Source organism: Siniperca chuatsi, linkage group LG5 (genome assembly GCF_020085105.1).
Source record: "Siniperca chuatsi isolate FFG_IHB_CAS linkage group LG5, ASM2008510v1, whole genome shotgun sequence".
Taxonomy (NCBI): domain Eukaryota; kingdom Metazoa; phylum Chordata; class Actinopteri; order Centrarchiformes; family Sinipercidae; genus Siniperca; species Siniperca chuatsi.
This window is the reverse complement of record NC_058046.1, coordinates 12,532,411-12,550,027: the sequence shown is the minus strand read 5'-3', so window position 1 is coordinate 12,550,027 and position 17,617 is coordinate 12,532,411. Positions and strand designations below refer to the sequence as shown.

Sequence of the window (17,617 nt, the reverse complement as noted above, 5' to 3'; positions counted from 1 at the left end):
GAGGAGCTGCAGGAGGTCAGGGTTACTTGTAATGAACAGGATGTTTTGGAAACAGTGGTGGAAGTAACAGTGTATATCGTCAAAGACAGTTAAACACAGGCAAAGCCACTTTACTGCAATGCACATTCTGCAAGCAGCACAGAACATTTTACCATCTCAGAAAAGCGTTGAGTTATTGCAAAAGAAATATGACAAAAGAAGAAACATTTCTGGCTTTATCTGCAAGAAGCTCCACTCTTCTAGCGTATTGTCTGGCATCTGACAGTGCAGTCAGTGCAGCAGAATGAGGTGGAGAAGCCCAGAGCCACCCCTTCCCTCTTCAGCAGGCCACATTAACCCAGCAGGGTTCTGCCTTTATGGCTCTCCTGCTCACACTTCAGTGATGAGAGTAAACAAGCAGCGGGCCAAAGGTCAGCTAAACCCACAGAATAAAAGAGGGCACAGGGGGAAAAGAGGTGGGAGGAAAGGAGAGCGGCCCGAGGCAGTGCTCAGATCACTGTCAGGGCTTCAAGCAGGGAATGATGTACGAGACAACAGCTCAGAACCGGAAATGATTATAAACAGAGAACAGGGGAGAGTATATGAGAGAAAAGGGCTGCATTGTCTTTATCTGTCAAATTTGTTACTTCCTCGGATCTGATAGCGATGGTGAAACCTGTAAAAAATGAAAAGGAGAACCACCCCTGACTGATAGGGATGGATTAATCACAGTGTCTCCTTTTGTCTCAGTCACAGAGGAGAAATGAGGAACAATCATACAGGCAAGTGGTTTTTCCCCAGCTACTCCACCTGTATTGTTGAATGACAAATGAGGCAGATTAAGGACATGTTACATTATTATTACAATTTCTGATTCTTTTTTCCTTTTACATCATTAAATTCGTTCTGGTAATTAAGTGAGCCAGCATCATCAGAGTTATGTGAAATAACTAGACCGTATATAGATTTTTCATTCTTGAGTTCCTATTGCTCGCAGGCTTTACCAAGGTGACACGACTCCCGCACTTTCCCTTTGCACTGAGATTAATCCCACTTTGACTGTGGAGGTGGATTAGAGCTAAACTCGGGTGCCCAAACTTGTTTTAATACCCATATCATCAGACAAAAACAGGATAAGGATTTGAGCAGGCAAGCAGCATTGCACTGCTAGAATGTGACTGTGGCTTTGCAAGTTACTATACAGATTTGTCAACCACACAGCAAATTAAAGATATTATCTTGCTCGAGCCTATTTTGTGGAAGTTGTGTGATGATTCTGAGCTTAGACAGTGAATCCGCAATCTTTAGCTCCTCCAACAAATGTGCACGGAAAGAGACAGTGAGACAGAGATACATTGCATCTGTTTTTAAAATAGTTTTTTTTTTCTGTAGGCTATGTTTTCTTATTTTTTTTTAATTTTTAGTATTTATGTGCTTGAGACGGATGCCTCATCCCTCCCAACATGTGTGTTATGAATGGCCAGCCGCAGCTGCTGTGGCACAAATACACCCTGGTGGACTCCTGCAGGGCCGTCTGCTTCTCGGGGCAGCACAGTAATCATTTTTATCCTGCTGATTTCCCAAATAGAAATGGACACGTATGATAAAAATGTCACGGCCACTCCACATGTCAGTGGACTAACAGGATTACATGTCACTTTCTAATGTCTCGCTGTTTTCCTTTGCCGTGAATGGCCACATTATTGCACACAGGAACCTTGTGGTAATATATGGTAAGAGACTAGTAGCTGTTTATGGCCTGTGATTATTTACTTTGAATGAAACCAGTGATTTATGCCCATTTAGCTGAAAAGCCCTGTAAATTCCCTCAGCTGCATTTCCCCTGGATATAGAGTGAGTGGAGTGAAAGTGACAACTGGGTTTGGTGTTGAAATGTACGCTGCGTCCCAGAGTTATATTTAATATACCTGACATGAAGAACATGCCTACCTACTTACCATCACCCCCAGCACATAGGAAAGTGCAGCCTGCTGAGCTTGTGTTGAATCAGAGAGTGGGAGTAAATACTGGATTAGGAAAATATGAACTGTAGTGGCAGACAAATCACCAGCTATTAGAGCATGTTGAGATATGTAGCCAGGCATCTGGTCATTCAACATGTGAATCATGTGCCATTTTGTTTTATGCTGCACAAACTGGAATAGAAACAGTCGAGCCTGTCCAGAACGAGAGCTTTGGGTGGAGTTGTGTAGATGCAGCGTGATGTGGATGAGGGTTAGTGGAGCAGCGGCATATTGTCCACATGGATGGCTTGGCTCTGCAAGCCTGATGGAGCCTTGTCCAGCATCTCAATGTCTCCAACACAAATAGCCACATTCATCCACTCCTCTCACACCATTACACCTAAAAGACTCAAAGCCAGCCGATCCATAAATAGAGGCAAATTTGTTTTTTCAGTGGCACTGCAGTCGAACAAAAAAACACCAACAGAGATGAAAACATCAGAGGAGTGGCTACAATATTATCTATCATTTCCTAATTTTTTTTTAAATTCAGGAATGTGTTTATAAGAAAGATAGAAAGAAGAAAAGGAGTGTTTTCTCTGTAGTATTTACTCCTGTGGATGGCGTGCAGGGTCAGTCGGTCAAAGCGTGGTAAAAGGGCTCCTCTGATTGCATGCCTACTGGCTGACACAATAGAGCCACTAATCTTCTTATTTAGAATCCAGAGGCTGGCCATATCTTAATGAAGCTGTAATGAGCTGTTGAAAATCCCTGAATTGCGGGAGGGATTATTGAATTGAAACAACTCTGGTAATCATAATGTTCGAATAGCCACTCAGTATTTACTGAACGTTGAGCCACATTTTTATCCACTTATTAGAGTGGATTGCTCGAGCTTGTTTTTGTTGTAATTCTGACCCGCAGTGTTTTTTTGTTTGTTTGTTTATTCTTTTTGAAGCCTGGCATTGTGGTTGAATTGCCAATGCATCAAGGTGTGCATGTATGCTATCTGCTGGGTGATTACGACTTGGCGAGACAGAAAACCAGAGGAAATAAACAGCAGCGTCTGAGAGCAAAAACAGAATTCATGAATGAGCACTTTACATAAAATTGGCTCTGTACTCATTTTTCCATATGTAGAGTTTTATTTCACCAGCACATTTTTATTATGTCTTAGAATATTGCAAAACCAGGATTGTAAAATAATACAAGATTCAAACCTTATAAGCACATAGAAATGAAGAAAATAGTAGTTACTTTTTGGAGTTCCCAGCACTGTGTCAAAGGCAGAGACACTCACTAGGTATAGTTTTCTGTTTAGCATCCTTTCACAGAGTAGAAGTGCCACTTCACCATTGAGGATTTGTCAGTTTATGGATGTTGCTGTCATGTCAGCCTTCCCGTGCACACAGTGTGCAGCGCAGTGTGTAAATAAAAGAGAACAGGCATAGACATGGGCGACAGGAACACAGCACATACACAGGAGGCACCCAGTTCATACCTGCAGGGGAAACATCACACTATAGCAGACTACGCAGACATAATGCTTTTAATTGCACTTAACAATTCAGTCTGGGTCTATTTGATCTGTTTTATTTTTCATTGTTAGTATTATTTTGTCTAAAACATGTACCTGGATGGCATTAGCTGACCCTCTGTCCCTGTTTGTGTGTTGCTGCAGGTCTCAGCATCCGTGGTGCCCAGGAGGAGGACCCCCCAGACCCCCAGCTCATGCGTTTAGACAACATGCTGCTGGCAGAGGGCGTGGCAGGACCAGAGAAAGGTGGCGGATCTGCAGCCGCTGCAGCAGCAGCCGCAGCGTCTGGCGGGGCGGGCGACAACTCCATTGAACATTCCGACTACAGAGCCAAACTCACCCAGATTAGACAGATCTACCACACAGAGCTGGAGAAATACGAACAGGTAAGGAGTCTTTGCAATCCCAAGGTTAAGATCTTCCCAAGAAGAAAAAGATTCTTTGCTTGAAATACCACACCTCTTCATGCACTTTTGCTCTACGTCCAAGAAAAGTTGAATAACATACATTTTATTCTTTTTTCACCATCAAAAGGTTTAAATAACTACGTGCCTACCAGCTATTTGAAATTTCAGTTTGTGTTCAAATGGACCTATTGAGCTGTACTTCATACTTCACATCGCTTCAGAACACCCTGAACAGCTTTTATTCCCTGCATTAGCAAGAAAATTGCAAAGCATATGCATGATGGGGGGAGAATGTGTTATCAGCTTGGAAAAAATTGCAGTATTATTCACTGTGTTGTAGTTGATTATAGAGATCTAAAGGAGTGCCTTAGTCATCTGTGTTAAATGAAAGTATGATCAGCTCCTTCACCTAGCACTTTGAGCCTGCCATTAAACACAGAGGCATTATGGGCGAAAATAGAAGGTGTAACAGTGATGCCTCAGCAAGCCAGTGAGGTAAATTAGACTAATTTACTCCGTGCTCTCTGAGAGAGGAGGTGGGTATGCAGGGGCACACAACACTTTGCCTGGAGTAAATGCATCTTTCTTAAGGGTGTTTCCAGGTTTTAATTATCTAAATGTAAATACTTAACGAATTTTACTCAGAGTAATGAGCTAAAGTGTGCACTGCGTAAATGAGTTATTCTAATTAATCATGTATGAACTACTGGTTTAACGAAAAGCTGTTTAAATTCGCTCTGCATTACGGCCAAGCCAAATTGCAAATCTGCATTTATATTCAAAGATGACTTCACCTATTATGTCATCAAAGTAATACATAAACAGTGCACTCTGGTGAAGCTTTTAACAAAAAGAGCTCACATGTAATGAACTAATTTCCTATATGAAAAATGTATATAACTTTAGAATATCAGTCAAAGTAAGTTGTAGAAAGCTCACTGCTGTGACTTGGGACATTTTACAGAACTCACTTTGGCTGTTTTTGTCCTTTCTGTCACTTGGCAGGCATGTAATGAATTCACTACTCATGTGATGAACCTGCTGAGGGAACAGTCTCGCACGCGGCCCATCTCTCCCAAAGAGATTGAGCGCATGGTGGGAATCATCCACCGTAAATTCAGCTCCATCCAGATGCAACTGAAACAGAGCACCTGTGAAGCTGTCATGATCCTGCGCTCCAGATTCCTTGATGCCAGGTCAGTGGATCGTGCGAGTGTTGTGTATATATGTGTGTGTGTATCTGGTATCTCGAAACGTATATTGCTTCCATATGACCCATATAAGCAAATCCAGTGGGCGAGGTCATTTTTAGACTGTTTGCAGGTCTGAAGTTTGTTTTTTCTCTCACTGTTCTGGCACAGCACACAGTATGAGCACTGCAGAGATGCATGATTTTAATTGTGTCTGTGTCCTATGCATTATTCATTTTCAAGACAATCATGCCCTCACACCTGAGAGCAGTTAAGTCCAAATGAAATGGGGACCGAGTCATGTGTAATGGATGGAGGAGAGGTCATCAGCAGGTGTTGTGGATTACTCTAATCACTAACAGTGCGATGCAGTGTGGAGCTCTGTGGAGAGCGGCACAAGTTCGGGCCAAACAAGCCAAGTGGAAGCACATTTGCTGCCCACTGCCTGTGTGAAGCGCGGTAAACAAGGCAAAATAAGCAAATGCTCAACAACATAAGTAGTGCCCTTGGGAGGGAAGGGAACCCAGATCTAGTTAGAGTTAGCTTGTTTCTTCTGGAGATCCCTGGGGCTGTGGCACTTCAGGAACAATGCTCAACTGTGCATGCCGTGATTTCTATAATGTACCGAGATGCACTCCGACTGGGCTTTGCGCTCCATCACAAAGCCCACCCATCCGCTGCACTAAACTCTACACATTACACGCTTGGACTGGAGATTGGAGACCAACAGACCAAATTAAACATTGTATGTGTTTTGTGACTTTGTGTGTTTGTGCTTGTCAGTTTGTTGATTGGAGTCTGCTCTTCTGTGTGTTGACTTGACTCTTGGAGCAGGACACGATATTCTGCTCCTGAGGGCCCTTAGAGCCAATTCCTCATTATTTTCACCATTTATGTGTGAGATTGATTGTGCAATTTGTGCTATCCAAATGGATGAGTTAATGCTGGTCCCTCTAATAGGCTTGCCCTGCCTTTCTCTCATTTTTCTCCCCACTCAGGCGGAAAAGGAGAAACTTCAGCAAGCAAGCAACGGAAATTTTGAACGAATATTTCTACTCACACCTCAGCAACCCATATCCAAGCGAGGAGGCTAAAGAGGAGCTGGCCAAGAAGTGCAGCATCACAGTTTCCCAGGTGGGTAGTGCTCATCTAACAGTAGCTGGTGGGTAATCAGGGTGGGAAAGGCTAAAGCCTAGAGGGATAGTTACCGTAGGTCACACCACCAAGACACAATGTCCTTAGCTAACCTTGACATTGTGGCTGCCTAATGATGCTTCAGTCAAGGCTGGTCCCAGTCAGTCAGAGCAGGGCCACAGGGAGGGGAGGCCTATATCATCTTGGCCTCAATCAAAGCACTATGCTGTCCTTCCTTAGGCGCCCCAACGCTGGGTCCCCTGCCATTTGTCCCTCTCATTCCCATCCACCATGTGTGCTCTCTCTGTTGCCTGGTCAGTCGCTCAGGTCATAAGCTGGGAAGAAAAATGGCATCATCCATTACTTTAAGAAAAGCAGTTAAAGTCTGGTGCTTCAAAACACTGGATGATACTGGGTATTTATTTGTATGTTTGCTGTTCAAGTGACCTTGCAGGACTCTGCTAATTCACAGTTATATTTTAGACTTGACGATGCGACTTTCCCACTTTATATATAACCTAGCCCCCTTGTTTGGTAAACCTGAAGGCAATATCTCTCACACCTAACCCCCACATCCAGAGTATTATTATCCTGTGCTCTCTTTTTCTGCTATGATTGTGACTACTATCTAGATTTTCTTATACTCTATTGTTCTATGGTTGTCCTCATGAGACACAATATCAGAGAAACATGAATCTATACAATAATCTGCAGTGTTTTTTTTCTGTGTGGGGAGGGGGTGTTGAGGGGTATATTGAGTGTAGTCATGAAGAGTCAGATACTGTAAAAGCCCATTCTTTTTTGCCTTCAGGGGGTGGGAAGCACCATCACAGTATCACAGGTATGTCATAACTTCTCCTGATCCACTGTTTTCATTTTTTGTACCTCCTTTGTTTATGTATGTAATAGCCTCACAGTTTTCCACTGCACAGAACCTCCCTCCCTCACACTACTGGATCAATGCTAATGTTATCATAGACATATATATCATATGACAGTATTTCAAGTTTGAATTTACATTTTAAAAAGAGTGGATAATAATTTTCAGCATTTACATCCCACCTTTAAGTCACACAAGAACACAGACTATTTTTGATTGATTCATGTTTTTAAACTACACCCATGTTATCACCATATTATGTGTGTACAAATGTGTCACATGAAATTTTACTTTTTGGCTATTGTTTACCACATTATTTTTTTGTTTGTTGTAGAGCATTGACTAATTGTGTGGTCTTCTGAATCTTCAAACTGCGCTCTGAGTTTATTAACCCCCCACCCACCCAATCACTGTGTGCTTTATAGCGGTTAAAGAAATGGCCACCGACCCTCACAAATGGAGCTCCACTCTGTTTTCTGAGTGCCTCACAAAACATGCCACCATACCAGTTCCCATGAGAACAAATCAGTCTGTGCAGAAATTAGAGGGCTTTTAAAAATTCACTTGAACTCGTCTCAGGCCCCATTAGTGGCATACTCCTCGACAAGCGGAGGCCACGGCAGACATTCTTATTGACTTATTCTTAGTGCTTTGGCTCATTTTAAGTGAGTAACAAAGTCGGAGGCTCAACATGATGCCGAGTGCAGCGTAAGTGTGTTATCCCTCACCGTGCCCCGGCCTTTCAGAGTTACAAACCGCTCGCTGTGGCTACTCTAAAGGCTTGGCTAAGTAATTTTTCAGACACCCCCCAAATACTTATTGCGGGTTTGTTGATTGCACAAGCAGTTCATTAAGTAAAAACCATCCGTCGTGAATGGTATGCCAATATCAGTCCGCAGCTTTGCTCAATACATCATCACTGACGAAACACCCTGCATCATTTTAGCAGGGATCATTTCAATGCACTTGATGCACAGTCGTCTTCCCTGAAAGCAAAGCCTCTTTACTTCAGGAGATTCCTGCAGTTCAAATTCAGTGTTTTATTTATATTGAAATGCTGCAGTGAATGGACTGGAATGAACAAAATAATTATCTGACTATAACAATGCGCCTGATTTAATTAAAACTGAAACCTGCTTGTTTATAGAAATTAGCTTAAGTACAATGAGCTATTGACATTGTTACTATTACCTAAGTGGCTCTCTAAATGCAGGATGCCGTCTTATTCCCTCTGTCACTCTGCATGCGCTGTGCTGGGCTCCTGAATAAAGGCTTGGGATTGGACGGCTGTGGTTTGTCAGGGTTTACGGAGGCCATATTTCATATAATCTGTGTCAGTGGTTCAGCATTTATGGCAAAGATTAATTTACATTGCTTACATTTTTCTTCTGAGTGACACTTTTCAATATTTCAGATCATAGTGAATTTAGAGAAGCTAACATTTGAATTCTTATTCATTATTAATGCAGCCTGTATAATTGATGGTATCATAGCCAGTGAAACTACCTTTTGTATTTGTATTTAAGTCTTAGGGCATTGTTACCTCAGATATATTGAGATCATAGACAGATCATGCATTGCCTTACATTGACTAGGGAAGAGGACCGACTTGAAATAAGGTGAAATAGTTTGAATTATTAACTACAGCTCCACTGCCTCTCTAGTGGGCAAAAATGAAGGCAGCGGTATCATGTTCTTGCAAGGAGTCTGCATGGTCATTATACAATCGCTGCCTTTGAGGCTGCTGATGTCAGGTAATTCAATCTCACAACCTGGTTCTCACCACACATAGGAGTCAATTGAATGCATGGTCTGCCACAAGATAAAAGGGAATTAGTTCTGTAGATTGGGTTGTGCTCCACACCTTACAGTGCCATGCATTTGTTCAATATTTAGCTGAACCCGAGAATCACTAAAGCCAGAGTTCAGTGGGCAGGAGGAGGAATGTGTGTAGAACGGAGAAGGGTGGTGTAACGTCCAGAGGATTTGATGCCAACGCTGTTGAGTCTGTCCAGGCTTGTAACACCATATAGTGGTAGAACACAGACATAACACACTTCATCATAAAGGACAAGAGTAAAGTAAATCAAGTTTATGTTTCAACTGTTACAAACTTATGAAATAATCACATTTGAATATAAAACTGTAGAATTAGCGTGCATCACTGCCATATTGGTGTATGGAAAAAAGTAAACTGGTGTATATCCACCCCAGTCAACTTTCAGACTTAATGATACAAATGTCTTCATGTGGAAACACCACAGCTGACATTTGAATACATGTAGTTCTGTTTAATAAACTGTTTGCATAAACATTTTGTTAAATTAAAGAGACTAATGATCTTTAAAACATTTTCTATGATTTCCAGGGGTTTGTGGGCATTTTTGTGAGCTGTATAAAAGAGCGAGAATATTGCATCGTCTTTGGCTCTACAATCCACCATAAGCAGGTTAAGTAAAAAGGATGATGGCCAGGGCTTTCATTGCTTCCAATTAAACCTTGCTTGTTAGTTTAACCTCTAGGTAAACCCATCAAACAATTGATGTCAAGGAAACCCTGCCAACAGTGGGCCTCGCCTGAATGGTCATTAATTTTAATTGCCTAGATATTAAAGATTTAGAGCACAGAGACGTGCAGGATAGAAATGATCTGATGTCCTGCAAATCCAGTCAGTTTTTACGCCACAGCATTGGCGGGCTGCTAGGGATATTAAAATTTAAGCACATGGGTGGAAATTAAATAAAGCGTCATTAGGGGCAGCTGCTCTTTGGCTGGTCCAGCCGTGGGCTGCAGGGCCTGAGAGGGGGGCAGCAGCAAAGCGACAAGACACTCTAATTTATAGAACCATTAAAAACAAGCATCATCTCATTATTATTCCACTGTTATTGCAGAGCCAGCATTCACACATAAGGTTCACCCCTCATACAACTTTTCAGTGTCTGACTGATGTTGGATTTGTTGCATTTCAATTCAACTAAATTAGCATTTCCAACTGCTCCAAATTTGAATATACCCAGTTTCAGACATTTATTTGAACTCAATACTTCCTCGTGCCTTTAGAGTTCCATTTTAGTTTGGTAAAAAATTTTTTTTTTTGAACACATCAATTAACACTGACTGCCCCGACAATATGTGTTTACTGTTTCACATGTCTACAGGTCTTTACCCTCTAACTCTTGTTTTGATAATTACAAACAAAAGTTGCTTCCAGAATCACTGAGCGTGCGCACACACACACACACACACACACACACAGACACACACAAGTTTGTTCCACTATCCCCATGGGGGACAGTCAATGACATAATGCTTTCCCTAGCCCCTTACCCTAATCTTAACCTAATTGTAACCTGTACCCTAAAACCAAGTCTTAACCCTCAAAAAGCAGTCTCTACCCGTGGGGACCCCATGTGTTAGAGGTTCCCAGTCCCCACCGGGATGAAGAGAACATGAAACACACACACACACACACACACACACACACACGTTTCATTGTTGTATTAATGTTTTATTTTCAAAATTAAAGCATATAACTACAGCCACCCAGGCCAGCCATTAATTAAGGGTGACTGTTTATTATATTTGAAGGTGCTATGCATGCTTAAATAAGAATTTTAGTCAAATATGAACATTTAACACAGCTATACAATGTTTTCAATGTTTCTGTTCTGCAATTTGACATGCAGCCTTACATATAATAAACAAGTTACAGCTGTATTTAATTTGGCCTATAATATTTAATCACTTAAGTTATATATATATACTAATTGCACACATGTATTTACATAAGGTGTCAATCACCTAGACTCACTGATCTGGAATCAGTGAGCATTCTATAGAGGGTAAAATATGAACATTCATATATTTCACTGATGGATTTGTATCTCTAACAATCAGCCTTTATGAGATTTATATATATATATAATAAAATACATTGACTTTAGTGTCTGTGCAATAGGAGCCCCTTGTGTTTTAGTTTTGTCAGGAGACAGATCTGAGAGCATGTCATGCTCCCATCCATGAGAAGACACAAGTGACTCCTGATTATAGCTTAATTAGCTTGTGTACCCGGCGGACATTACTGCAGGGGCTGGGAATTGGGTACTTGATGGACCCAAACATGACATCTTGAAACAATCACACTGCTCAGTGCACGGTGCTGTGGCTGCTTGACGTCTGACTCCTCTGCTCCTCCTCCTTCTGCTCTCCCACACAGGTATCCAACTGGTTTGGCAACAAAAGGATCCGGTACAAGAAAAATATCGGCAAGTTTCAGGAAGAAGCCAACCTGTATGCCGCCAAGACTGCTGTAAATGCAGCACACGCTGCAGCCGCTGCAGTGCAGAACAGCCAGGCCAACTCCCCTACCACACCTAACTCCGGTAGGCACTTCTGCATATAGACAAAAAAAGATCTGCCCTCTACCTCAGAGCTTAACCTGCTGCCTACCTGCCTCACTCTCTCATGCACGATTCACACAAGCAAGAGTGACAGGCTCTGCTCCCAGCTTGGGGATCACAGTGTCTCCTGTCTATAAGACAGTTGATGCCAAGCAAACTCATGCATAAAGAGAGCGTTCCTGACTTGTGAACCGAGAACACATGTATTTTTGGCAAAATAAAAAAAAATTCAGAAGGATACCATGGGATTTGTTTCCCCTTGACTTTCTGTCAACTTCCTGTCATTTGTAATGTAATGTAGTAGTCCCACTGGATGGTAATGCTTTTTTGCCAGATAAAGTGAAAGATAATTGCTGGGAGCATTTTACCTACAGTAATAGTATTATATCAAAATGACATCATATGCAGTTCATATAGAATAAGAGTCATATAAAAACACGAAGCCTAAAAAGGGCATGTTTAATCCGATTTAATGATTAATGTAATGCTGAGTGTGGACTAGGCTGACCTGCGTCGGGATGTGGTAAGCTTATGAAGTGGTCCCTTTTTCTTGCACCCAGGATTCCAGATGAAAGATGAAGAGTTTCAGCTGGATTCTGCAGAGAGCAAAAACACTCTTTTAACCAACATGTTTACTGGTACTGGTCTTTTCATAAGCTTCTTATTGTCCTTGTCATTTAACATGTGATACCTCCCTGCCAACGTTAGATTGGAAGTAGGCGATTTGGAACAATTGGGAGCTTAAGCGACCAACCGCATATAGAACCGGTCCCCTTGTGTCATGTGATTTTCATTTCATTTGTGTCCACCACATTTGTAAAAAGATCCTCTTGAGTCCCTCTGCATATCGTCCTCTTCTGTTTGTTTCTTTGCTTCCCTTCCTTCACCCTTATAGTTGCTTGCTTTATGGGAGTCTTTCTTCAGTGTATTTTTCTGCTTGAGTTGGGTCTGTGTATGCAGACGTGCGTAGTGTGTGTGTGTGTGTGTCTGCGTTATTTGTGCGTGCGTGTGTGTGTGTCTGTGCTTTCCCTTTATAGCCTTCTCATGTATTCAGCTACTTACATCCTCCCTTTCCAGGTTCTTCAGGTTCTTTTAACCTCCCAAACTCTGGGGACATGTTCTTGAGCATGCAGAGTCTGAATGGGGATTCTTACCAAGGGGCACAAGTCGGAGCCAATGTACAGTCACAGGTAGGATCAACAATCAGGGACAGTTCCTGACTACAAGTGCAGAGAGCTGTCCTTGTCTTGCCTGTGTACTGAGCCATCCACAGTGCAGTCTGAAGCACATTAAACCAAAAATAGAAAATAAGACAAACATGCTGCTCACGCGAGGGCAGTTCAAATTACCACAGTGAGGCCTCCTATAACCTCCGATTGAGTGAAGTGTTTACTGACTATTTCGCTTTGGATGGAATATTTTGGCAGCCAAAATATAATCCCACCCCACTGCTACCATGCCACAAAGCAATTTACTGGTTACTATTCCAAACATCTTAAGTAAACGTTTTGTGAATGCATTTGGCTTTGACTTGAACTCTTGGGTTGGTATTGGGTTTTTGGTACTGTGTTTTCCCCTTTTTTCTGTATTCTATATTGCTATCTTTCTGTCTCATCTTGTTATTGTGTGTTGTTGTCTTCCATTTTGTAAGTTGAACGCTGCTACACATGCATTTATGAAAACAAATTATGCTTATTCATGATTAAGGTAAAAAATAAAAGGTCATTTCAAACAGTCATAGTGTATTTGTTACATTATTGCCACTTATGCTTTTGTTTATTATTCCATAGCCACTATAAAAAAATTAATAGATTTGAGCATGCTAGTAATGTCAGTATGCCTTTTTTATTATTAGAAAATCTATTAGCTGTGTTACAAATCTGGTTAGTACATTTGCTGTCTCAGGAGTCCCTTTGTGATTTCACACTAGTCAGTATCTGTTGCTTCACTGAGCATGTTTACAGTTAGTGTTGGCCTGCTTTGAGACACTGAGTTGACCAGCTTGTCCACCTTGTCTGTCCCCTCAGGTGGATACCCTGCGCCATGTTATCAGTCAGACGGCAGGATACAATGATGCTCTTGGGGGAAACACGATGTATAGTTCACATGGCTTAAATGTAAGTAGAGGTTTTATTGGTTACACATGTGAGTGTTGAGACAAATGCAGTGTGAAATTAGTTACTACTGTTTTTCATAATCAAAATATGCTGCACGGTTATATTTTGATTATATTTAATGAAGGTACAGCATATTTCAGCTTACCTAAGCATGTGCCATACAATATTAGACATAGCATCTTGTCATTTCATCACCTGATATGAATAAAAGTTGCATTTGATAAAAATACATTACACAACCCGGAAAATCAAATCTCCACCTTTACTTTAATAAACATCTTTTAATCTTACTTGTTCGACTCAAACCAAAAATGAGATGAAAAAAAGGCTTTTTCGCTGCACGGTATCTGTTGCATTTAGCTGTTTTTTAAATGCTTCCCAGAATTTTCCATAGCCTTATCTTCATGATAAAATATGAACATGTGATCGCCTGCAGCCCTTTCCAGACGTGAATTCCATCTTCCTTGATGAGGTTTGATATGGCGCCTTTTTGTAAAGCAGCGCATAATCTGAAGATATCAGAGTAAAGATTAATTTTGTTGATGAGAGAGGATGAAGAGAGAGGGAAAGAGAGAAACAGTATCAGACAGCTCTCTCTCTCTCTCTCTCTCTCTCTCTCTTTCTCTGCACTATATCAGAACCTCAGTATTTGCTGTCTTTATATTGTTATGCCTGTTGGGTAAAATGCACGCATATTCACAGTCTAATATTATTTAAAGCTTAAGCATCAAAAAATAAGGTATTAGATTTACAGCAGTGTTAGAAATTAAAAAATTATTTCTGTGAAGAAAATTAACACATTTTATGTAAGCAAATGGTGGGGGCTGTTTGCCAGCATTCACTGCTTTTGGTGTCATTTTGGCTTTGCTGAAGCCTTATTGCTATAAGCTCTTTAGACATGTCAACTCCTACCAGGATCAAGCGTTTTTCACTTTCTCACAAGGTTTCTCACTTCCATGCGTGGTGTAGACCTGTGCCTACTGGCTCGTCAGAGCTCAGTGTGATCCCTCCTAAAACAGCAACTGATGGCACTGAACAGCCTTAACACATGATAACAGAAAGATAACAAAAGAGTAATACAGTAATAAATATATTTTGAATAAGTCAAATTGTGGCAAAGCTTTTTTTTTTTTTTAGAAACAACCCTAAAAGTGCCTTATAGATATATTAGCATAGACTAACCTTTAGCTTTGTTGGTGGTGACGTAGAAGGATCCAGTAAAGGCTAGGTCATGCCTGGAGCAAAGCAAAGTCAGGCTGGCTAAGACTGGCTCTCTTGGAGAGGCCCTACCCTGTCACTTTCACTCAGCTCCCCCCACCTCACCCGGCCCGAGCCCTCCCTCTTCTTGACTGACAGGAGAATATGTAGCGACAAGCTGTCGGCCGCTGCTGAAATCTGCTTAGACACTGATTTTAGGGACTGCTCCCATTGGTCAGGACAAATTTGTTTCCTAGAGTCTCTTTGCTGATGCTACTGTAAAGAATGCAGGACTAATCACACAGCATCATTGTATGTAAAACATTTTAATATCAGCTCACGCAACCAGAATCTATAAGTCTATTTCCATTTTTGGAGTGTATTGTTACATTTTGGGAATAAAAATGTACCAAGCTCATATTGCAGAGAATGTGATTGTAATCTCAACCTTTCCCCTTCGTGTCCCAGGCTAATGGGGGATGGCAAGATGCAACGACTCCGTCTTCTGTAATATCTCCGACAGAAGGACCTGGAAGTGTGCACTCCGATACCTCGAATTGATCCGCTATTAATACATCTTTCAGCTCAAACTGAGCATGGACTCTTTCACCTGGCTGACAACTGCAGAGGATATACAAAAACTTTTCACAACAGATTCATTTTTCCTGTACCTTCAAATGTCCCTCGACCATGCCACACACACGGAAAATGACATTCTCCATCGTTTAAAACCCAGTGTTTCCTGATTGTTCCGTGTTTTCTTTCTGCCTTCATAAATCAACTTTAATCACCATGCTCTTATTTGTTTGTCGTAGGGGTAAGCACACACATGTACAAATAGCAAACAGCCCTCAGATGATACTCAGTAAACTTTTAGGATCTGAGCTTAAAATACTGGATGACACGCTACTTAATGTTTTTTATGACATTTTAAATGGTCATTTGTTTGATTCTTGATTTAATTACTACTTTTCCATTTTGATAATTGGGTTCTCTTTCATTTCATACAATACATAGATTAAAGCAGCTGTTTCTTTGACTGTAATGTGCTTGCAATCTTGTCCAGCAACTCAACAATGCTACTGTTGACAGCTCAATGGCAGCTTTGTAGTTACTTTCAAGATTTATTTTTGCCTTACAGCCGTATACATTAGTAGAAGGAAATGCCTATTCAAACTCTGGAACATAAAGAAGTGTAATTGATTGCTTGACTATAACATGACACCATTCCATATTTTATAATTTGATGTTTAGTATGTACATATGTTAACATTTTTTTGTACTGCTTATCAACAAATCCCCCACAGTAGATCATTCCTTCATGGCACACAGGAGCAGGCCCCGTCACACAGGAAAAGTTGTACATAATATAGCTTAAGAGTAATTATACATCCCACCAATCAATACACAGCTTTATTACCTCATTCAATTCATACAAACAATAATAACACAATAATTTCCAACATTTCTTTAGCTTAGAGTGCTCACTTACTACCTCTAAACAATATCACCACCATAGTTTCTTTTGCCCTAATTTAATGTTTTTATGTAGTTATTTTGATTACATCTTGTAACACTGTAAACTCTTCATTCTCTATGTAATCTAATGTATATTTTAATCTTTTAATAAAATGCCGTTGCTGTACTGCAACTTAAAAAGACAAAAATAAAAAATGAAAATGATAACAATATTAATGCCATGAAAAATAGATGGGGAGGGGGGTGAAGAAGTTGTTGGTATGTGGCTTTTACGCGGGGGTGCGCTGAACATTGTTGATAAATTAACACCAAACAGTAAAACTGTTGTAAATACTGAGAAAAAAAACATTTTGAATGTTGCTCATCTTGTTACTAAATCATGCAAAAAAGGAAAAAAAAATCATTATAAAAACTGTAATGCATAGAGGTTTCAGTATTCAGAACTGTCAATTTTCAGCTCTGTTCAACAGGGTTCAAAACTTCCTTTCTCTTTTTTCTATTGTATGTGATTCTGAAACTGAAAAGTCATGACAAATGATTTGTGGCAGTGATTCTAATGTATTAAAGATGTTTAGTGTTACTTTCTAACCAGACTACACCCTGGACTGAAAAGTCTTCCTTGTGGTAGTTGTGTGATTTCAAACATGAATAAACCTTTTGCTTTCATGACAGCAAGGTGTGCTTTCTTTCATGTTAGTTGAGTCAGTTGGCGAGGCTGGGCACGTTTCTCCATCACAAACTGCCGATTCGTTTAAGCCTGTACATATGCTATTTCCTGTAATTTTTCTTTCCCCTCATCAATGATAAAACAAAACTTTACAGTGCTTATTTCCAAAATTTTATGTGTTGATTATATATTCACACTAATATTTCAAGTAATTTATTCATCATTTGCATGCAGTGATCCCTGCACTTATAAGCTCTGTACAAGGCCTTTGCCCCTCTTTCATATGGTGGGTAGAAGGTAAAGATTTAACCTGGTTTGCAGCTACTGTGGAGCTGACATGGTTAGTGCAATTAACTGAAATGTCAGGCACTTCTAATTCAGGCTATTTTATCTGTCTGTTGTGGAAAGGCTGCCTTAATGGATCATTGGTTACCAATTCCTCATGGAGATTGACATCCATTTATCCTAATTTTCTCAGAGTTCTTCATTCCTGTCTTCCCCCTGTGCTTGTGTCCAGTGTTTGTATCTCTTAGTCATGGATCCTCTTAGATTTTTGACATTGTAAATACTGCTAAAACACAGTGTGTTTGTTCACTGCAGCAAATAGAGAATATCCCCACTCATGATGTGCAGCTAATTTAAATTTTTTTTGTGTGTGTGTGTGCA

At 40.7% G+C, this 17,617-nt stretch overlaps 1 protein-coding gene across 10 annotated transcripts in view; it reads left to right on the top strand.

Annotated features, from left to right (window-relative positions):
• Positions 1-16,955, top strand: part of pbx3b (pre-B-cell leukemia homeobox 3b) — a 58,313-nt gene extending 41,358 nt beyond the window's left edge. For 2 of the 10 annotated variants that reach the window (XM_044196671.1, XM_044196672.1), the window contains exons 3-11: positions 3,625-3,866; positions 4,893-5,083; positions 6,076-6,211; positions 7,023-7,052; positions 11,308-11,473; positions 12,052-12,129; positions 12,569-12,681; positions 13,519-13,608; positions 15,274-16,955. In XM_044196671.1, the coding sequence (XP_044052606.1) occupies positions 3,625-3,866; positions 4,893-5,083; positions 6,076-6,211; positions 7,023-7,052; positions 11,308-11,473; positions 12,052-12,129; positions 12,569-12,681; positions 13,519-13,608; positions 15,274-15,366 (1,139 nt within the window). In that variant the 3' untranslated portion in view covers positions 15,367-16,955. Of the gene's footprint in view, positions 1-624; positions 762-3,624; positions 3,867-4,892; positions 5,084-6,075; positions 6,212-7,022; positions 7,053-11,307; positions 11,474-12,051; positions 12,130-12,568; positions 12,682-13,518; positions 13,609-15,273 lie in introns of those variants that run through there. The other 8 variants (XM_044196673.1, XM_044196674.1, XM_044196675.1 and 5 more) reach the window with 6 other exon arrangements.
• The last annotated feature ends 662 nt before the right edge of the window (positions 16,956-17,617 follow it).